This window comes from Pseudoliparis swirei, chromosome 18 (genome assembly GCF_029220125.1).
Source record: "Pseudoliparis swirei isolate HS2019 ecotype Mariana Trench chromosome 18, NWPU_hadal_v1, whole genome shotgun sequence".
Taxonomy (NCBI): Eukaryota; Metazoa; Chordata; class Actinopteri; order Perciformes; family Liparidae; genus Pseudoliparis; species Pseudoliparis swirei.
The window spans coordinates 9,153,680-9,177,491 of NC_079405.1; the positions used below are offsets into that span (position 1 = coordinate 9,153,680).

The 23,812-nt window shown below is 38.9% G+C and overlaps 1 protein-coding gene across 1 annotated transcript in view; it reads left to right on the forward strand.

Annotated features, from left to right (window-relative positions):
- necab3 (N-terminal EF-hand calcium binding protein 3) overlaps window positions 1-23,812 on the forward strand; it is a 38,850-nt gene that overhangs the window by 6,023 nt on the left and 9,015 nt on the right. Inside the window, exons 3-10 of the mRNA XM_056438536.1 lie at window positions 7,855-7,963; window positions 9,465-9,490; window positions 10,867-10,964; window positions 12,904-13,040; window positions 16,521-16,642; window positions 19,364-19,443; window positions 21,520-21,573; window positions 23,420-23,538. Of these exons, the coding sequence (XP_056294511.1) occupies window positions 7,855-7,963; window positions 9,465-9,490; window positions 10,867-10,964; window positions 12,904-13,040; window positions 16,521-16,642; window positions 19,364-19,443; window positions 21,520-21,573; window positions 23,420-23,538 (745 nt within the window). The remainder of the gene's footprint in view (window positions 1-7,854; window positions 7,964-9,464; window positions 9,491-10,866; window positions 10,965-12,903; window positions 13,041-16,520; window positions 16,643-19,363; window positions 19,444-21,519; window positions 21,574-23,419; window positions 23,539-23,812) is intronic.

Below are 23,812 nucleotides of genomic sequence, written 5' to 3' on the forward strand. Positions count from 1 at the left end.
TGTCCTACAGCAATCACTGTGATCGGGTGATTCCGGTCTCGTTGGGCACCCGGTGGAGCCACCGATTAGGTGATTTATTTCTAAAGTTAATCATAAAGACAAGAAATGAAATCAATTTTCTTTAACCAGGTGTACGTGATTGTTTTTGCAGTGTGTATTGAACTCTGTGATGTTTGCTATGAGGATCAGGTCTCAGTAAGAATTTCTTTATCTCATTACATGGAGTGGTTCAGTCCAATTAGGGTGGGGCCAGGAGGGGTGTATAACGCCACTCTGACTGTGGGAGAGTTCTGTTATTTGGCAGCTACAGTTACTTCAGTTATATTTTCACCCCATTTGCTCCTTGGTAATTTCGCTGACTGTGGTTCTTCTCCTCTGTTTCATTGTGATGTGTGGTTTATAAAACCACCCCCTTTTTTGGAGGACTTCTGTCTTTTTCTACTCACCTTCAATGCCATGAATAAATACCAACAATGCTGCAATTGCTGAATTGTTTTATAACAATACAAAAAATGTGTATTTTGACTTTTCGTTTGACTAAATAAATAATAAAGTAATAAAAAGAAGGGGAAAAGTAATAAAGTAATTAAAAAGTACAAAAGTAATGTAAATACAAAAGTAATGAATAGTACAAAAGTAATACAAAAGTAATAAAAAGTAATTAAAAAGTAATTAAGTTACAAAAAAGTAAAAAAGTAATACAAAAGTTTTTAAAAGTTAAAAAGTAATACCAAAATGTAAAAGTAATAAAAAGAAGAAAAAAGTAATAAAGTAATTAAAAATAATGAAAAAGTACAAAAGTTATAACAAATTACAAAAGTAAGAAAAGTACAAAAGTCAGAAAAAAGTACAAAAGTGAGAAAAAGTAATAAAGGTTATGAAACGTTAAAAGTAATAGAAAAAGTAATAAAGTAATCAAAAGTAAAAAAGTAATACAAAAGTAAAATTGCTATATTTTCTGAACTCTGACTAAATGTATCAATGAGGTCTTTCTAGAAACATTACCCTTGTGATTACTTGTGAAAGTGTCAGAAATCCTTCAGGTCATACAGAAACAGAGCAGGGGGCCTTTGAAGTCAGTACAAATTGAAGATTCTTGTCCGCCTACAATCAAAAAGTATATTTCAGTATAAGTAACTGCCTGTGTCTGTATATGTACAGGAAAAGGACAGTATATGTGTGTAACTGCACTATTTTTAAACACCTGCTTCAAAATTTGAAGTGGATTGTTTTTCATGAAAAGATCCAGGCTGAGCTCCAAAAAGGACATTTGAACATATGGTAACCAAAATGGTGAGACACTAAAGGTGTTTTTTCCTTTCCATGTTGATGTGGTTAAACATATACCAATAGTTATAACTGTGTAATAACACTTTTTTTTCCTGAGTTGAGACTATCCTGCCCTAAAGATGGCAAAAAATGTATCTCATGTTGAACTCACGCTACACTGTACTGCTGTTCATGGTCTGTAGAATCATACCGAGGTGCGTCACACACACCTAAACCACTCCCGTAGCTGCATAAAGCTCCTTACGAGAAGCCGATCGGTCAGGACCACTGCGGTCCAGACACAAACGATTAAGCCTGAAAAGACTCCTAAATATTACAAGAATCCACAGTCATATTTTTATTATATTGTGCTCAGTTCAGACGTCATCACTGAACCAGTCTTTGAGAAAGGATGATGGGGTGAGGAGGAGGAGGAGCGTTAATATAAAAAGGAAAACACAAAGACGATATATGCTGCGCTACATTCACTGCTCTTCATCTTTTAGCAATGAACACCACTGAGATTATAGAGTAATGTAAAATCAACAAAATAAAGATACAACACTACGATATGCTCTATTTTTCTGGCATCTCAATGAATGCTAATGATGCTCTGTGCCAGCAGGAACAGAGCTGGTTCTAAAGAACTGTGAAGAATTTAATTAAAGCCAGTTCATGTTAATTGACGTTTCGTGGTTCAAGCATATGCTTTTAATGGTTTAAGACCAAATATTACCCATGTGCATGACATCTTGAGGATAATGGGCCAACCCTACATAACCCCAACTGTCACAACCTCATTAGACAAATTGTCACAAACCAGAAATCCTGTTTGAGATTGTAATGCGGATTTAAAGTTCAGGTCAATCTATTAAAAGATAAACGTCTACATTTAGCGGTAACATTATATTCTTTGTCCTGATATTCATATATCCCATAAATATACACTTTCCATTGTGATAGCTGAAGAGACGGTGTGCTCTTTTTCTCCAACGCTTTTAATGAAGCTCGCTTCTCACCTGACAGCTGCTCCAGGAAAAGACCAGCGAGCTCCAGACCATTAGTGAGGTGGAGAATCGAGAAGCAGTGTGATGTGCGCTCTAATAGCAGCATCGAGGCTCAAATTGGGATATGGATATGCAAAAAGGAAGCTTATATCATAGCTGTCCTCACAGATGGCCTGGTGGAACACATCTTAAGTGGAGCATCAGCAATTAGAATACCAGCATCTGCCATGGTTTGGTACAGGAACAGGAAACAAGACCCAACTCTCTTTGCAATGTGAAGCTGTGATGCGTTTATGGGAATTCATAAACCACTTAGGAGAGGCAGAAATGAGACTCGCCTTTACAGTGATAAGAGCACGGCCTACTTTGTGCCCTACTTTACACGACTTCCTCACTCACTCATTTGGTTCTTGTTTACTCTTTGTTTAGAGTATTCTGGCTTTGTTTTTTGTTTTTAAGAAGAAAAGGTCACAGAATCACCACATTTCACATGCATTAGTCCATCTATGGAAACAAAGTTCTCACCTTGAAATTGTTTTTCTGCTTTAGATTAATAAGCAATTTATGCACAGTGCTTCTGGCTCAAGTGTGATTTACAGATATATATATATATATATATATATATATATTGAGCCAGAAGCACTGTGCATATATTGCTTTTTACAGCTATATATATATATATATATATATATATATAGCTGTAAAAAGCATATATAAAAAGTATATATATATATATATACACATATATATACATATATATGTATATATATGTATATTTATTGCTGTATTAATAGAATTGCCTGTGCAGCAATGTGCTGTATGAAGGCTTGAACTGCTTACATTGTAAAGGAGGATATCACACAGTTAGATGATGCCTTTCTTTCTCACATATGCTGTGAATATTCTCTCCCACATCTACGCTCAACATACCGCCGGTTTATTGTTTTTTAAATAAGACAACTGCTCGGACAAACTGCTCCAGCGATAAATGGTTGTGTTTGGGTTTTAAGCCTTATTATTCCTTACTGCTTTAGATTCTGGATTTGTTTTTAATTTCTTGATCTTCAAAATAAGAAATCATGCAAATGGTTTATTTGAGCTGAAAAAAAAACTGCAGATGATATTCCAAGTTTTAAGTCTACTTTTCAGTGAACAAGACAAACACAGGGATGTTGTTTATCTTAAGTAGCTCCTATTTCCTTTCAAACCAGTTCCACAGCATTTGCTAATGCAGAGATATGATTCATTTGTGGACTATGATTGAGTTATTTACAAGGAAAATGGTCCAGGAATAGCTTCACATTAACTGGGAACACAACAGGAGCAATGCTTCAAGTGTTGTGTTCACAATAAACATAATGTGTATATGATGAGTGTTATTGGAAATGGTGATCTACTTAGGGAACCCATGCGTGTTCCTTTTTGTTGGGCCATGCATGAATGATTCATCAATCTAGACTCTGGAGGCATCAGCTGGCGTTTGGGAATCTGCAGTGAAACATTTGAGACAAAGACAGTTTCAAATATAATACGACATGACATTAGCTGAGTGTATGCAAGCTGTGAGGGAGACAAAGAGCTTATGAGCTGTGTCATTTTGGCAGGTTAAGAAATGTATCTCAAAATATCAAATCTCCCTGGACGCTTTCTGCTTCAGTGACCTCGCATGAGGGTTCTGACCCCACACCAGGAAACTCTTCAGTAAAAGACAACAGATGTGTCCAGAACAGTCCACCAATTAGTATTACATAATACAGCTGCTCAAAGTGTCATAAATGATAAACATCACTTCAGAATGACGCTCGACTGAACAAGGATGTCCCATTTGGTAAACAAGCGCCGCATGAATTCCTTCACCCTTGCATGTGTCAAGTCATCATAAGAGATGCAGATGAAGTGAGGATGCATACGTTGGGATTGAGAGGAGGCCAACAGGTATACACGTCTTGATGTAGCAAACATATAATCCCTTCGTCTGACTCTTGAATCTTCATTTTCCTGATGCTTTTATTTAATTGTTTTCATTTATTTATTTATTTGAACAAGGACCGTACACATCAATCAACCCAGGGGTAAATGTGTCGGTCTTAGCTAAGGCTACATTTCAACCGTCGTCCCTGTGGCCAGATATGACAAGCCTTCACTAATGGAGAGAATGGTTATCGCAAAAACATCATAAAAAGCAATAAACATACTGGTTACGATCAAATATAGGCCTCAACATTTCGTGGCATCTTTCGTTGCCCCCTGTTACCAGAGGATGTGCGTGAGATTAAAAGCAGGGTGGCTGTTTGACTCTTAAAGGGCCAGTGTGTTAGATTTAGTCGCGTCTTACCCCTTTGGTGGAAGGGGCAAACACACTCAACGGACCTGCGTTGATGTCCAGTGTGAAACCAAATACTTTAGTGACTTTAACTGACGACATTATGTCATGTGATGTTATGTCATGTGACGCTAGGTCACTGGGTCACATGACGTTAAGTTTGAAGTTTAGGTTACATTACAAGCGGACTTATTCTCGGCTTATTCTCGACCGTCCTCAACCGTCACCATACAAAGTAAACCGAGTGCAAATCTTGAGCTTTGAATACTGCGTGAAAAGGCCGCCCCTTGTGACAAGACCCTGACAGTGACAGATGGGGGATCATAACACGTTCTAATAATAGAAGAAGTAAGACACATGGATGCCCGTGGCAGGCTCGTGTATTTCTTGTGGCCGTCCTTTGTCACGAGGAAGACATTTGACCCAGAACTGTCCGTGGATAGAAGAGACTGCTGGTCGTCATCAGTCGTCCATCAAACTGATTATGAAGAATGTCACTTCTGAGCAGAACTGCTGCCTTGACACCCTAATTATAGAAATCCTTCCAAATACAACCCTCTGAGAAAGGACACATGTGTGGAGGGATCTTTAGTCATAGATCCACAAACTACAGATGGCATCCAAACTAAACTAAGTATAAAATACGTTAAAAGTATGATATTATTGCATGAATATAGCTAGTTTTAAAATATACGCATATACAGCCATATATATCATGGATACATATTTGTTAATGTATAGTTTGCTAATAGTGCATTATAGGTTAATTGCAGTATGCTGAATTATGACGGATAATGACAGCAGTCAGCTTCTGCCTTCTGATTGGTTCAAACGTGAAGCAAGTTGCCTGATTGTGTTAATTTAGTTGTATCTGCTTACTGTGCTTGTATAGCTTAATGTTGTTGATTTGGGTTTTTCTACCTGTTCAGTAAATGAATGAAGCAAAGCAAATAGACAAAAGAGTTTCATTGTATGTGTCAACCATATACTTGTAGAATTTTCAAGAAAAAGATGGAGCCACATTACGAATAAACTTAATGTTCTCCATGTGACGGAGGACAGTTCAGTCTGTGTCCTGCATGCACAATAGAAACCAAAATAATGACCCTCGATGGCTCTAAAATACAAATAATTCGGTGCTTATGAAGACGTTGGAGGGAGTCATTTGGAAAAGGAGACAGAAATATGTCTAAGATTCAGTGTATATATATATATATGTATATATACATATATGTATATAGAGATCTATATATATACATCTATATATATATACACTACCGTTCAAAAGTTTGGGGTCACTTAGAAATGTCTTTATTTTTCAAAGAAAATCACTGTTTTTTCAATAAAGATAACATTAATCAAAAATACACACTATACATTGTTAATGTGGTAAATGACTATTCTAGGTAGAAACGTCTGGTTTCTAATGAAATATCTCCATAGGTGTATCGAGGCCCATTTCAATCAACTATCACTCCAGTGTTCTAATGGTACATTGTGTTTGCTAATCGCCTTAGAAGACTAATGTCTGATTAGAAAACCCTTGTGCAATTATGTTAGCACAGCTGAAAACAGTTATGCTGGTGATATAAACTAAACAACTGGCCTTCCTTTGAGCTTGAAGGTTGAAGAACAAAATTAATACTTCAAATATTAATCATTATTTCTAACCTTGTCAATGTCTTGACTATATTTTCTATTCAATTTTCAATTCATTTGATAAATAAAAGTGAGTTTTCATGGAAGACACAAAATTGTCTGGATGACCCCAAACTTTTGAACGGTAGTGTATATAGATCTATATATACATCTATATACTTTATATACATCTATATATAGATATAAATATCTATATATCGATAGATAAATACATAGATATATATGTTCCTATAAGGTCATCAAAATCTACCACTAACTTTAACCTTGCAGTCAGTGAACAAGGACGGTCAATGACAATTAGCTATTCACTATTTAATTCTACACTTTATTGGACAATTGTTGTACAATTAGCTTTAGTTTGTTGTATGTGTTCCTTTCAAATAAACAGACCATCTGAAAAAGAGAGCCCGGCCCTTGACACCTTCTGGTACGAGGTCACGACGAACAGATGGTGTTCGCTGCCCTTGAGTCTCCGGCTCCCGCGAGTCAGCCGACTGGAACTCCACGGCGCGTTACGTTGCTCTCGTTCTACCTCGCCGTTGTGCAGACAGGGTCATCGGGTAGATCGCCGTAGGCCAACGGTGACCCTCGGTCTGTGTGTGACCCGATGAAGTCAGACTCGTTTGTGTGCGTGTCATCTGGACTCCAACGTATCACGCGGACTGTTCACACAACGACTGACTCAGTATCCAACTCCCGACTTCTGAAAGCTCGAGTGTCTGTCGTGGCTCAGAAAATATCCACAGACTCCAATCTGTCTGTTGGCGTGGACTCTTTTATCTTCTGCTGCAGATTTCTCTGTGAGTTGTGTTTCACAGCAAGCTGTGCTTACAGCCAGCTAGTCTGAGGAGAAGAAGAAGAAGAAGAAGAAGAAGAAGAAGAAGGAGAAAAAATCCTAATCTGCTCACAACACATGGCCCCTTCCATTTGAAAGTTGTTGCAGTAATTATTAATCGTACAAATTATTACATTTTAGTGATCAGAACTGTCATCCAAACAGCATAAGGTTGAGATAACGTTTGAATGTAGTCGAAATTGTTCAATATGACAGAAAATATCAATATATTTTTGCATTTTGTACTTTAAATGTTTCTAGGTGAATTGTTTAAACCAAAACATAAATGTCAAACTCGCTTTGGCGCCTAAAAATGTGAAAATGTGCTGGTTTTGTGTCTTTTTATATGATTCTAAATTAATTTCTCGCATGAGAATGTCTTTTTTTTCAACAATCAAGGGCTGGTTATAAGTCATAAAGTAACTAAAGTTTATTTATATTGCACTTATAAAGACAAAGTATCACAAAGTGCAGTACATTAGTCAATTAAAACAATTGGGCAATAACAGGAGGCAAAACACATCAATAGTTAAAAGAGCAAAGTACAATACACAGTAAAAGATGGTGCAAAAAGATACATAAACAGAGATATGAGTCTAAATGATTCTATGGAATCAGAAATCCTTCGGGGTGTAGGCAGAGCGTTCCACAGCTTTGGTGCTACTGCCTCAAAAGCTACACTTATGGTGCACTCTTCTAATTATCGTTATGCATATAATTGTGTACTGAAGCCTGTACTTGTGTTGTACTCCATGTTCCAGACGATGGCAAGCTGTCATTTGAGGAGTTCAATACTTACTTTGCGGATGGAATCCTGACCACTGAGGAGCTGCAGGAGCTTTTCTTCTCCATAGATGGCCGACAAAATAAGTGAGTTTTTGTTATTTTAAATGAGCTCTGATTGTCCCTCATGGGGAAAAAAATGACTAATGGTTTGTTTTTTTGTAGTGCTATATAACATATGTGCCTTTCTCAGTGAGGAAGAATCAGAAAAACAGAGTGAACAACAAGTGTTGGAGGGTTTACGTCACAGTCGATGTGTTCCTTTCAAGTCATCAGTTACAGGCTAAATGTCTCACAGCTGGAGGGAGTCTTCAGTAAGAAATGAGCCCTGTCGCCAAACTCAAGCAGGCAGAATGAATGTTTACCCTAATTCCTCTGGTCATAACATGCTGCAGACTGAACCAGCCACTTCAAAACCCACTCGCCCGCAATTACAATCAGAGCGATGTGCCTGAGGGCTGCTGCTGAAATCACTGGCCTGCGGAGAATGTTTAACTCACTGCAGCCGCAGAGGAAAAGACCATTTATACTCTATATGGAAGGCTTTCTATCCTTTCTCTAAAACCACTTCTTCTCTGTTCTCTTTGCGAGATGAGAGATTTGTTTTCATGATATGTTTACAATCTTTGCTTTTTTCTTTCATCATTTACTTCTTTCTCGTACCAATGCTGGAAGACTAATCCAGACTTTCTAACTCAGCTGTGGGTCAGTGGTCAGCAGGTCTGTCTTTCAAGCAGTGGGTTGGCGGTTCAATGCCCGCCCGAAGACACTTAACCGTAACATGATTCTAAGTCGCTTTTGATAAAAGTGTCAGCTAAATGAAATGTAAATGCTTCCGTGTTGTTGATGTTTAAAGTCACATAACAACGACGATATACCCTCTCTATTGAAAATATAAAGATTCTCTTTGCTCATCGTACTAAACTGCAACAGTGGACATCAACAAAACTGACGAGCATTGTTTTTGCCACTGAGGCTGGCTGAGATTTCTGATAACACAAGCAATTATGCTAATTGTCTGCATTTGATAGGGGAAATGACCCGGACAGTGGCAGTAAACCCACAGGGGAACTTTTCCGATCTATTTCATCAAACTGAGAACAATGTAGACATGGTCAAAGGAGTATTGATCTGAAAATATTTACAACACTGGAGGGAGTTCAAAATAAAATGTTGAAACATGCTTTCAAGTTTCAGAATTTTGTGCAAAGTTGAATGATTTTGTTTGTTTATAATGGAATAAGAACTGTCGAACAAAAGCTTTTTTTCTCAGAATGTCGCGTCAGACGTCACTGCAAATGTATAACTATTGTAATGCTTTCATCAGTGGCAATAGATAGTGACTTAACATGTATTTATTTCAATGAAAATATTTGAGGCAGTTTTAACATGCATTTTTATAAATCAATAACAACTATATTCTTAGCTGATTTGCATGTCTTTTATTTGCCTTTTTGGGGATTGTATTGTAACATTCACACAGTTTGGAGCCACTCACTTTATCTAGCCGAAATAAAGAGCAGCATGACCTTGAATTTTGAATTAATTTTCTCAACACGTTTATCTCATTTTGTGTTCTGCGCTGCAGCAATCTGGACACTGAAAAGCTCTCAGGTTGGTGGGAAACTGCTCTGTCTGGTTTAATGTGTCGTCATACTTCAATATCTGTAAAGCTGCTCTTTAAAAAAAAATGTGTCTCATTGTGGATCCATATTTTGGACATTTAAGGGAATTAAACAAATGAGATAGCCATCCATTCATCAATCCATTATCTGTAACCACTCATCCCTTTTCACGTACATTTATTTCTAATCACATGACTCACGTGAGTGGTCAGTCACATGACTCGTAGTAACGTAAATGATTAGTCAGTCAAGTTAACGTCAATCACCCTCTTTCTCAACCAAACTAAGTTGTTTTGTTGTCAAACCTAACGTTTAGAATAACAGTATGCATGTTACGGGCATTTATTGACGCTACAAGGGTACATAGAGCATAATAGTTTGAAGCTTTGGGCCACTGACCAAAGTATTTGGCTAGCATTGGGGTGAGAATGTGTTGCACATTCTTGTCTCATTCAACTCCACAAGCTCTCTTCTTCTCTGTTATTTAGATATTTTGGGAGTTAAAAAAAGAGCTATGATATACAGCAACCAACACCACCATCCACAAATCGGAGGGAAAAGAAATGGCACAGATCTAATGACCTATTTTTTTGTAATTAAAAAATGCATGTAAGTGTCAGATGGCCTGATTGAAGCGAATAAATGGGCCGGAGACCCGTAAATACCAATAGGACCCAGAAAAAAACTTCTGCATAATTTATTGAATGGAAATGGCAGATCTGATGTCTAGATGTCGACTGTTTGACTGTTCTCAGATTTAGTTCACTCGTCGTAAGAGCGGTAAAACTGGTGCTGCTGATCTATTAACCTTGGATATGAGTTTCATGTTGAGTGCACTCGTTGGTTGTCGTAAAATAAGTTTTTTTCAGTTCAGAACTATTCAAGATCAAAATCCATACTCTGCTTTACTGGTTTTAAGCACTTTCACCACACATTTACCTTGATTCATTTTGGTAAATATTAATATTATTGGCATGTATGTATGCATGAATGTATTCATCAGTTGTTTTTGGTATCAAATGAACCCTTATAGCTCCTTTCACCAACTGTACGTGGACGAGCTATCGTCATAACGCTCGGTGATAATATGATGGTGAATCAACACAGTTTCCACTTCACGGGGAACATTAATTGGTATTGACACGTAGGCATGTGAACATCAAATGCTTCCACCTGGACGGGGACGATGGCTATTTTTACCCACATCTAAGACATCCTCACTGCCTTTGTCATGGTCTTCTTTTAATTGGAGTCTGTCATGGCAACATATAGGAGTTTTTCTCCTAACTGCTATGAGTTAAAAGAAATCTTTGACTCTTCTGACATTACAATAACACTGACAGCTTATTTTCTATTTCCTCTTAGAGTATTTCTCTGAGCACCTGGGGGAGTATCTCAATGTACTTTCATCTCTGGAGAGCCTGAATGTTGCCATTTTAAAGGCCATGGATAAAACTAAAGAGGTAAGATTGATGGTTAATGTGAATTGTCTTTAAATCAAACTTCTATATCACAAAAGCACATATGCAAGTTGGCCATCTGTGCGACAGTTATGCGTAGTTGTGTGCTGAGAGGAAATACTGGTCCGCACAGATGGAGCCAATGTTGTGCCAATTTTCCCAAAAAGAGGAATAAAAAACACTTCAGCCGCGCACACGCTGTACCAATGTATTACGCTTGACTTTACAGGAATAGTCCATCATTGTAGGAAATATGTGAATTCAATTTCTAGCAACGATTTACAGGAGATTATACTCAGGTACGGTGAGTGTTAGTTTATCTTAGCGCTAAGAGCGGGAACAGCGGGAAACCGCTGGCTAGCGCAAACATAAATAGCTCCATTTGACCGAGCCAGGCTAACTGTCCCCCACTGTTTGCAATATTTGCGCGAAGCTAAGCTATCAGGCTATTGGTGTTATCCTCGTATTTGCTGTATATTTAAGGATATGATATCAATCTTCTCATTTAGCTCTCGGCGGGAAGGTAAATAGATGTATTTCCCAAAATGTAGGAATATGTCTACAATAGTCATCGGAAAAGTCTTCACTTAGTAGGATACAGAACAAGAGTCACAGTTGGTCCAGGTATTCTTTTAAATGTTTTATCTCTGATGTCGCTAAGTATCGGAGGGACTTGCCAGCTCTGTATTTTGACATTATATTGAATCAGAATGGGAATCAGAACCTTATATTAGTGTGTTTTCACATACGAGTAACGTGTCGTGGCAGGTAGTGCAACAATATACAATAACATTAACAACTAGAATGGGCACTCGGTAGAGAGCATACCTTCGTATATCACAAGATTGGGCATTAAATTATAAACATTTTGGCATTAGTTGTATGCCAATTGGATAGAAATTGACCGCGCTATGGTAAAAAGAAGATTTTGACCTTTCCATGACCTTGACCTTGACCTTTAACCCGATCGATCCCAAAATCGAATCAAATGGTCCCCGGATAATGACCAATCATCCCACCAAATTTCATGCGATTCGGTTTAATACTTTTTGAGTTATGCGAGTAACACGCATACAAGTACATAAATAAATAAATACACGCCGATCAAAACATTACCTTCCGCATTTTCAATGCGAAGGTAACAATCAACAACAATCAACACATTGCAAGCATTAAGATACAAAGTGTATCAAGTGATTCGTGTTGTTTCTCCAGAAAAGGATTCACTCCATATTCCAGCGTGATTAAGACGCCGAAGAACCCGAACATGTTGCTTCCCAGTAAATACATCATTTAGTTTCAAATTACCGCATTCCTTTTTTTCAGGTAACAGCCTCGAATCAGGGATTTTAATTGTAATACCGGCGTAAAAAAAAAAAAAGCAACGCTTGTTAAACGAGATGTGGAGAGGAGATGTGTGATGTGTAATTATGCATCCCGCCTATAGATCACCTTGTTCCTCGGTTTCCCGCTCTACTTTCAAGCTGTCGGATTGTAGAAATCCGAAGAGCATTGTGCAATCGTTAGCAGCTGTGGTCTGTCACAGAGTGCTCTAGATGGTAATCACATGATGCGTTTTCAGTTGAGGCTACTTGTCATTATAAGTTAGAACAAAGCGCTACTGCACTGATTCTTCATTAGCACTTGGCATGAATAAAACTCCCTCGAGAGTGCGTAATCACGTTTGTGTTGACGGAAGCAAGCAGCAATTATTTTGAAGTTCCTACACCTTGGAAGTTGGATGTGTGCTGTTGAATATTGCATAAGATAATTAATTCGCATATTTAATTGCCGCTGTCACACATTTAAACAAGTAGGTCTACCTGTTGTTGTTTTGGAGAAGCTGTGTCTCTTTCTCCGCTTCTCTGCGGTCTACTTACTTCCTTGTTGCTTCTGTTTTGAGCATCATGTGCTCTAACCGCTCCTTCTGTGTGTCTCTCAGGAGTACCAGGGTTCCAGTGTGTTGGGCCAGTTCGTCACCAGGTTCATGCTAAGAGAGACGTCCAATCAGCTGCAGTCTCTACAGAAGTCCCTGCAGTGTGCAATAGAGGCTGTGGAGGAGCAGAGCAGCCCTGCACCGTCAGTACTGCAATATACAATATACATGTCTGGACTCTGTGTTACTTGAACAGATATCAATAACAATAATAACTAGAACGGGCACTCGGTAGAGCGCATACCTTCGCATATCACACGATTGGGCATTGAATTATGAACATGTTGGCATTAGTTGCATGCCAATTGGATACAAATTGACCGTGCTATGGTAAAAAGAAGATTTTGACCTTTTCATGACTTTGACCTTGACCTTTGACCCGATCGATCCCAAAATCTAATCAAATGGTCCCCGGATAATAACCAATCATCCCACCAAATTTCATGCGATTCGGTGTAATACTTTTTTAGTTATGCGAGTAACACGCATACAAATGAATAAATAAATACACGGCGATCAAAACATAACCTTCCGCATTTTCAATGCGAAGGTAAAAATCATTTGGACTACGGATGGAAATTAGCTCAAAGCTATAATCTGGCATATTTACACTGAAAACATAACCTGTCTAAAGTGTTCATTAATGTGCATTGTCCTTAAAATAACATAACATAACATAACATTTATTTTATATAACGTTTCGCAAGACACCCGAAGTCGCTTTACAGAGTCCAGAGTCCAGTAATCAAGACATTATCTATACTCCACTATCAAAGATCTCTAGGTTACAATAATGAACCAGGACACTAATAAGGCCTGTGTGTACATTTGATGCTAAAGCAGGAAGTAATGTGATGTTCTTCATACTGGAAAAAAACAAAACAACTATGGGTATCTCCAAAAAACTGTTAATTGTTTTTTCCCGGAAAGTGCTTCAACTTAAACAAAACGTAACAAAAAAACACGATTTTTTTTCATGAATACATATTTTACTTCATCATACACATTAATGATGAGCCAGACCAGAACATATTTGAGTGTGGAAGTTACACAAGGAAACCTCTTGTTTGTTGTTTAGATACCATAACTTGTTTTATTATCTTTTATATAATAAGAAAGGTCCCATTGAGATTCAATTTCCCTTCTGCAACGGAATCCTGGTCAAGATAGGCAAACCGGTTTTAGGTACGACTGCAAACGGCGGACAGTTCAAAAACATACCAAAACACGACAAGAAGAACTACTTACAGGAACCACAGGCTTGCATATGGAATTAAAAAGTATTTCTAAACATGAAAAGAGAGGCTAAAGATTGACCCAGCTCTGTTTGAATGAGGTGAGGATCATGTGCTCTTGGGTACCCAATGTTGGAGCAACATGTTTTATAACAGGATATTTATTCAAATAAATTTTTTGTTGCACTTTACACCGAATAAAAACTAGAGAAAGTGCCACTCATACTATAACACTATAAGCAGTAAGAAACAACAGTGTGTCCACAGACACAAAAACCCTGGAGGTGAAGAACGCCAAAGGTTGCTGCAAATGTCTGACGACTGATGGAGAAAATGTTCAGTTTAAATGACTATTTATGCAAATTCATCCACAGCTATGCCAGACCACAATCAGCAATGCAAAACTAAATAGACTGTACTTTGTTTCTTTACTACACCGTATTATCAAATTATCAAATGCACTGCAAGAAAGCAGCCCTGAAAAGCACATCAGCTTGACAACTATGCTGGAAAAAATGAAAATGTTAGCGGGCAAGTCCGCCATGGTCTTTGCAGAAAGGATATCCAACTAATCACAGCTGCATTTTTTTACAATGTCACAGTAATTCAAACGTTCACTAAAACGCAGGCTGCTTGAAATTCAACATTCCCATCAAAGAGCTTCACTTTCATGAAATGTATATGGAGCTCACAGAATTAAAAAAACATCTAAATTGCTGTCACTAATTTGGGATTTGGTGAACCACCGCGTGAAGGGACACGGTCACTGTTGGAAAGGAAAAAAGCTGCACTTTATACATCTCTCTACACGTTGTGGTTCATCAAAGACCCCGGCCTAGGCCCCCGCATGTCTTCAATGTGTCGCATATTAAAGAAATTCAATGCAGAAGGTGTGTAGAGGAACAATCCGTCAAGGACCTTTTGATGAGTAGAAATCCATCTCACCACAGGTCGATACCATGACCAATGTTTCATCTGACTCATGACTACTTTGAAGAACAAAGATGCTTCCTCCTTAACTTGCAGCTGAGGTTGTCTGGTACACACTGCGTGTGTCTTTCTCCCCTCTGGGTGCCACAGTGGTATTGTTGGGAATAATGGAGTGAATACAGCCAAGGTGAATTATTGAGATGGGACCGGGGGGAGGCAGAGGGGGAGCAGAATGTGAAAGGATGATATGGGTGGCATTGGAATATGAGTCATAGGGAAAGAGAAAGCAAAACGAAGATGAATACAAAAATGTAATGAAGGTCTGATATGAAGGAAACAAAGAAAGAGAGAGAGGAACCAGGACACGATGAGGATCCTCTAGTCCACAAATAGCTTATAAGATTGTATAAACGGGTATAGATTTTGGAAAGAGAAAGGGCGAGTGTGGCAGGTGGGGCTGAATTAGAGAAACAAACAGAGTATTTCTCTCCTCTCTGCTCCCCTGCAGTGGATGTATGGCTGTCGCCGTGGCCTTTGGGCTGCAGGCTGTTCTCAGCATGAAAACCTCCTGGCAATGCGCTCCCTCTGCGCCGTCAGCATGACGCTGCACACACACACACACACACAGAGAAACACACACTTACACAAAAAACATTATGTATGCACACACACACAGAAGCACACACTAACACAAACAAGATCACATTTTTTGTGTGTGTGTGCGTATAAATGCCCTCGACACGATGCATTTACAGGCGGCAAACACTGTGTGTGTTTGTGTGCGTGGGGACAACAATCAGACAGGTATATATATATATATATATATGGAGACAATGTACCCATAACATTAATTATAACATTAATCATAACATTTGAGGGGGAATACTTGGTTTAAGTTAGAGTAAGGGTAAGGATTAGGCTTGTAGTGGTTAAAGTTAGGGTAAGACTCCAGGAAATAAATGTAATGCACCCAAAAGTCATGAAAACCAGACAGTGTGTGTGTGTGTCTGTGTGTGTGTGTGTGACATTTTTAGTGTGTATGTATGAGGGCTCATCCCCCTTAACATCTAGCCTGTGGGTTAATAAGCTGTGGTGTGTATCTGACCTTTCTCTAAATGTTTTCACCTCTATTATGGACACTTCCAATCTGCTTCTTGTGTCTCTGCACAATTGAATGCTCTCTCTCTCTCTCTCTCTCTCTCTCTCTCTCTCTCTCTCACACACACACTCTCTCTCTGTCTCTCAGACATTATTCTGTCTCTGATTTGAATCAATTATTAATGCCTCCTTCCGTACCTTCCTCTGCTTTGCTCTGGTACCCTCTCTGCCCATCTTCTCTCTTTCCTCTTGAGTGTACTCTTCTGTATTCCCTCTGCCTTTCCAATCTTCAATTTAATTTGATTAAATGTTGTTTCAGTCCACACGCCTCTGACTCTCTGATGTTTTCCTACCTGGCAGGAGAGAGGCAAAGGCTCCGGAGCTGACAGCAGTCCAGAAGAGTGGCCGGCGGTGTGGTCGCAGGATCCATAACAACCTGTGCATGTCCCCATCAGATCCCTCCTCTGGCATCCTGACCACAGGTCGGAAGACTATCATATTATATGAAAACATTCTTTTAAATTATTTGTATTATCCTCAACAAACCTCAGGAAAAAAAGCAAAAGACAATTTACCCTCCTAAATATTATTACACTTGACAAATTAATTGATGCATTGTCAACACTCACTAATGTTGAGACTCTTTGAGTCTCTCAACCCCAGGTTCCTGCTGAGGACGTCATTATTAGGAATGGGTCACGCGTATCAGCGATATTGCGAGGTACACTGTATTTAACCGTGAGTCTACGTCGACGCTCACTTAACTTACTTAAATGTATTTACTTACTTAAATATAATTCCGTAGGATTTATACTCGGAAATCGTTCAAATTATGAAAAACATTTGACTTTGTCACACCGACATTAACGACCTAAAGTAAACACATAAAATGAAGGTAAAAAAAACCCCATGTCTAGTTTAGAAAACAGTTTACGTGTTCATTCAATTGTGAATATTGTAAGTCAAAAATACTTTTTTTCGTGAGCCGCCATCTCGAAAAACTGAAGAACAAGCAATAAGACGTGTGAGGCACTCGGAAGGAGTTTGGGGAAACTGTGGGATCCTAAAACTTGTCAAGCATGCATTTATTCCAAATGTTTTTAAATATTCGTAAGATACGCCAAAGCCTTTTGACAGTATTTGTTATCGTAGAATGTGAATAAGTCATAAAGCCATCAAGTATTATGTTTGCAAGACAGCGTTAGCTAACGACAGTAGCACGCTGACACAGTAATATCATTACATTCCGAGTCCGTGAACGCTTCCAGTGCGCAGATTGCCAGTTATTTACTCATGTCAAAGGTCACCACCATCGTAGAGTCGTGAAAAAAAGCCCAGCGAGCCAACTCACTTTACACGCTGCTTCTGGGATAGATCGGGGGCCCCAACCAGTTCGATCCCCTGGAGTTCGCCAAGAGTGCAAGGTGCAAGGCGTCGCGCTCTAAATAATAAAAATAAACAAAAAGTTGCCAAAGCGAAGTTCTTGCGCTAGTACCTAGAAAAGAGGAAAAGCAGAAGAAAGAAGGAAGAATTTAAACGCTGCACTTACTAACCTTAAAAACATTTAACATTTACATTCAACAGAATGGAAAGATCATGGTATGATCCAGATTGAAGATGAACATGTATGAAAAAATGTTGAGGCGAACGACGGTCCGAGTTGAAAATCAATGGAGATACTGCTAATGCCACGACTACACGGGCGGCGGCCTTATTCGATTATTACCGCTGCCTCTGGTGCGCGGCCACCACTGAACCGCTATATAAAATATAATTCTTTAGTCTATGCTGAGGTTTTCAACGCGCTTTGCTGTGGTTTTTTTTAGGCTACGCCAATAGTAGCTTGTGTTCTGTTCTATAAACAAACACCCATAAGCCATCCACGCTCGTAGCGCCTCCCCTGACAGGGTCGCAATATTTCGCCTGCTTTCTTTATATTTATCGATTCTCAGCATTTTGTTTCATGGCTGTTTATTTATTTGTTTACATTGGTTTCACACATCCTCTGCTTGTCGATCTATCAACGATGTGCCGTGACGACACCACACCACCGCCATATATTCACAAGCATGCAATGTCGGCTTGTGGAGGGACTTTGAACAGCCTAAACTAATTGTTATTGTGTACTGGATACTGGACACAAAGTGAAATATGACATTCGTTTAACAACTAACGGGGCGTCGTTGGGCCTCTTTCAGAGGGGCTTTTTATTTCCATTGAATAGTGTATTTGACACTAAAGTAGTTCATCTTTATCTCAGTATTCATGTCCAAATTAACATAAAATATCACGATGAGCCTAAAATTCTGTCTCTAACAATGGATATCAAGGCCCCCGAAAAGAAAAGTCAAACATGACCGGCCACTCCGCTCCCCTTGGGGCTGAGCCCCCCCGTTCTTTGAATCCTACAAACACCCCTGGTCTCATCCTCATGCTTGTAACTGTACCAGTGCTAGATTAATCCTTTGACATGCAGACATCTGATATTTATAGTTAGATACTTCCGCTGTAAATCTATTGGGTCAAATTCTGCCTACTTGGACAAAAATGACACCAGGCTATAAATCGGCATGTCAAACGTCCTCATGACATTACCACCAAAGCATATGAGTAACGACATGTACTTATTGTCACCCCTCAGGGAGACGTGTTCAGCGATGGATCATTCCCATCGTTGTCATTATTGGAAGCGTCTGGAAGCTCTCTGAGGGCTCTTTTCACTTCAATCATATTGAGACGAATATTTCATGTTGAGTCTCGAGTCAATTTTCACTCAACCGCATGAGGAGTTGGGTGTCTTTTTCGATACATGATAACAAGTCAGTAATTGTACATTAGTTGTCATATAGTTGAAGGATTTTAGTGTATTTCTCAATCATTGTTTCCCTTGATTCTTTTATATGATTTTGCTTTTAAATAAGAATATATTTTGCCAATTTTTAAAACCATGTCTGAATTGCTTTCTGTGTTTTTTTGTTCTTAAGCAGATGGAAGACATCTGTTTTGACGAGACTTTTCAAATGATAAACACAAAAAAGGAAACTTTCAGCGCTGTCTTCTTACCACAAAGTATATATTACGAGTAAAAAGCCGACTTCTCTGTGTACTACTGCTCCGACCCAGTCAGCTGGAGAACGCACAAAGGAGCTGGGACAGTTTTACATGTTGTTGGACATTCTGATGACTTGTTGTGATGTCTGCAGGTGTCTGCATGGAGGATGGAGAGAACTGGTGCTCTCAAGTCAACAGGCTGCAGCAACTGCTGGATAAACTGGAGTGTCAGGTATATGAAGCCACTCCTTGAGGTTGAAATGTTTATTTATTGTCGTTGCACAACACGGTTGTGCTTTTGTTGTTGTTGAAAACACAACTAAAATATATGGTGGATTTTGGAGAATTAATGTATGAGTCTCGCAAGAAGGAAAGATGCTCTGAAGTGGATACGTTGATCGAGGTGGGTGGTGGGTGTTGTCTTTTAATGCCATTTGTGTCAGGTCTTTGTGACGGGGTGAGGCTTAGGCGCAGAGAGACAGGCTGGACGCAATATAAATAACAAAAAAGCACTCTTTAATGAGGCAAAACAGTTTACAAAAAAACCAAGGTCCAAAAGGGGCAGGCAGAGGATCGTCTGTCAGGGCAGGCAGGCAGGATCAGATACGACAGACAGGACGACGGGAAAAAGACACGGAACTAGAGACGACAATCCGACAGCAGACAAGGGAAAGACTGACACACTATATAGGGGGGGAAACAGGTGTACGACATCAGACAGTAACGAGACAAGAGTGGCTGAGGGCAGGTGCAGGGAATTAAACAATTAAGACAGAGAAGACACAGAGGAGACATAGGAGACACGGAACACAGGAGAAACAGAACAGGTTGTTACAATTTGGGCTCCTAGCAGTCACCTCTCGTCACCAATATCACGGATGCTCGGTAGATGGGTACCAATAATATTCTGGGTGGTTTTAACACCCGCCCTGGAGCCCTCCTGTCACATCCCATACCAGTTTGCGATGTCTCCAGTCAGGATGCATTCCATTTAAAGGGGAATACCACAGGTGTGGCACATCCCTACCTGTGAAATCTCTCTGCAAGGCTACATGATCACAGAGGACACGTGGGTTTCACTTGAATGGTTCGACGTTCTGTTTTTGATGATGACGTCCTGGACACGGTGTCAGCTTAGTGCTTCGATGGTTTCAGCCGTGAAGTGGAAAACGACAAGCCTGCTTGCTTTCAGTTGTTTAGGTCTCATAAAACTGTCTATTATTTAGAATATCGAGCGTAATTCAGAGTATGTCTTTGTGCTTTAGTCCAGTTATTCTCTTCTATATATGCTCATTGATTTATGCTCATTCTTCCTCTGCTTCCAGTCGCTCTGAGCTTTTTTTTTCTCTCTCTCCGGCCCTTCGTTCTGCCGACCCAGAGGGACTCAGAGTGCAATATCAAAAGCAATTCATAACCTGCAGCATGTTCTGAGTGCAATATTCATCCCCACACTTCAACGCTGCCTCACACGTACACCTTCTGTCCACTTCGCTCCCTTTCTCGGCTCTCTCAAATGCAAGAGAATGGGTTTTAAGGCTCAAAGGTTATGTTCTCTGTGTACTAACACACACACCCACACACACACACACACACACACGCAAACACACAAGAACCATAACCTTTAATATGGAAAGCTCAATCTGTTTTTATTAGATTTACTATATTTCATTATTCATAACATCATACATTTACTCTGTGCTGTATATATGGTTGAAAGAAGGACGTGTTTCCACTTGTTTTTCTTCTCTGTGTTGCAATGGCTGACGGCATCCCATCATCTGTTTACTTTCACATCACATATTTAGCTCTAAGATATATAATGGCATTATTGAATGCATGGATATAACCTTTATAGCCCTGGAGGATATTTGTGTTACACAACGATCTTTAAAAAAAAAATGCCAAATCCCATCACAAGGACACTTCCGGTGTTTAACCAATTGTTTTTTTTAATGACTTTCAAAAGAATACTGAATCAATCAGACAATATGAACTGTGTTACAGAAAGAAAAATAACCCCCATAACTATTACGTCACCAGGCTTTCATTACGAGATGTTTAACAGAGCTGATACGTTCATCTATATTATATACTATCGATATAAATATAAATATTATATATATTATATATATATATATATTTATATTATATATACTATATATTATATATATACATATTATATATTATATATATTTATTATATATTCATATAATATATATATAATCTATATATATATAATATATATACATATATATATTATATATTATATATATATATATATATTTATATTGTTACCTTCTTGTTTCAGGGTCCCAAGTTGGAGCCACTGAAGGAGGACACACTGGCCACCACGTACAAGTCTGTAAGTCAGCACTGATGAACACAACAAAGACGCACTGACTAAACATGTTGTTTTGGGGCACATCTCTTTATTTAGCATTTGGGTTTTTCCTCATTAAAATAGAATTTGTAAACGGTTAGCGATCGCTTAAGTGTGTGGGTTAAATTCAGGCTGCCACATACAGGGTGTTATGATAGCAAGGTGTAAAAAGGGTGCTAATGACACAACTTATTTTTACATTTTACAGGATAATTAAGGTAGCATAGCCACACGCGCACACTATTCTGTAAATTGTATTTTTCGTTGTCCTTTTGAACCAAGGCTTTTTCATTGTTATGTTAAAATGTGATATTTAATCAGCCTGGTTTATAATATAGAACAAAACGTTCTTTATGAGACTTCACAGTGCCTTGATTACAATGATTGTGAACGACTAAGTAGAGTACACTGTGCAGACAAAATGATTCAATTGTTTTGTTAATCCTTTTTTTATTGCATAATCCCCCTTTAACTAAATACTCCGTCACCACCCCTGGTTACTCCACGCGTTGCTCTCTCTGACTGTCTCCTCCTCCGGTAGTTACGCTACCTTCCAAACAGCTGTTTCTGCACATAGAAATGAGTTCACCGTCCCCCATTTTAAATGTCAAGCGGCGCATGTGTTTTCTTCTCAAAACAAATGATACCATAACAGCGGGTCGCGGTTTTTCAGTCACATTTGTGCTCATTCTAGCCCATTCCAGCTATGAAAAATCAATATATGACAAGCCTGGCAGGCGAGGGTCAGTGTGTGTTGACAAGGTCACACAAAAGAGTCAATGATTATCAGTCTGAGTTTGGCTCTGAGTGGATAAAATAATGTGATGCACTTGAGAGGTAGAAATGGTGTGAAAACACAGACCGGTGGGAGCCAGTGACCTATATTGTTGGTGGGAACTGTGACGACCCTTACATCAGAGGATATTTAAAACAGCGATTGTAAAGTGAAGTCTGTTTTCACAAGTTTCAATACTTGTGAAAATGGAAATGATGGAAAAAGCAACATTTGCGTTTATCCGTTTATTCTATGATTTTAGAATACGCCTTCTGAAATGAAACCCAGTAAAAAGCAAACATTATTTCAATAAGAGCCTGTGACTAATTACTACAATTACACGCAGGATCCATGTACAGCATAAACTGCTGTCCTTTTTCACTTTGTATTTCCATGCACAATAAAATCCACAAGATCTAATGCTAGATATTTTGCTTAATTACAAAAACTATATATATTTTCAGTCATCTTTAGTCGTTTGTTATGTGTCTGAAGGATGCACCTATAAAGTTTCTGTCACTGTAATTAAATTGACACTGACACATTAATTTTAAAGAAGTTCAATGACAGCTCTTTAAAGATGGGTCTGTGGGTTGTGCAGTTTATATATTTTTTAAATGCAATGAGCATCATCAATTCAATTCCCTTTGCCGCTTTTTTTTTAATGACTATTTTAAGATTACTTTATTCTACTGCCTCTATCTTACTTTGTGCTGCTGTTTCCACTCAGGCTTTACATATTAAATATTGGCAAACAAAATGTCCAAAAAAAGTGCCTAAAGTAGGAGTGATATTCTAAGTTGCAAAACTGTTTATTTACTTCCCATCTGTTGTTAGTGAAAGGGAGATTTATACATTAGAATATGCTCAGTTCCTCATCAAATGCTTCAAAAGTATCAATCTCGACAATATCTACACACACATGGCTGCGCCTCAGGGGGTGATGTGAGCCTCCTCACACACACACACACACACACACACACAGAGCAACATGCTCTTCTCCTGGTCCACCAATGTGTCATCCCTCTCCGTCTCTGGTCTCGTGGCCAACAGAACATCCTGCTGGTTCAGAGGCAGATGTCGCTGACCGATGAAGCTGAAGATCTGGACAACTTCCGGAAAGTCCTGAAGAGCTACATCACTTCCACCGCAGCGCACTCCGACAACCTGCAGTGAGTGTTTTGCCCCTTTTCAGGAGCTTTCGGGTAGTTTCGTGAAGATGGAGATGTTGAATCGAGGTTTCGGAGCGTCGACTTTGCCAAAAATGAAACGAAAATGAAAATGAAAGGAGGAAATCGACTGTTCACGAAAAGTCCCCATCATCATTTCATCATCCCTCATCCTTACAGCGTACATACATTACAGCAGCTTTTACATGACCCCGAGCTGTGAGCAGTTTATATACAATTAAAATCCTTGAAATAACAATCTAATATTTTCACAAAT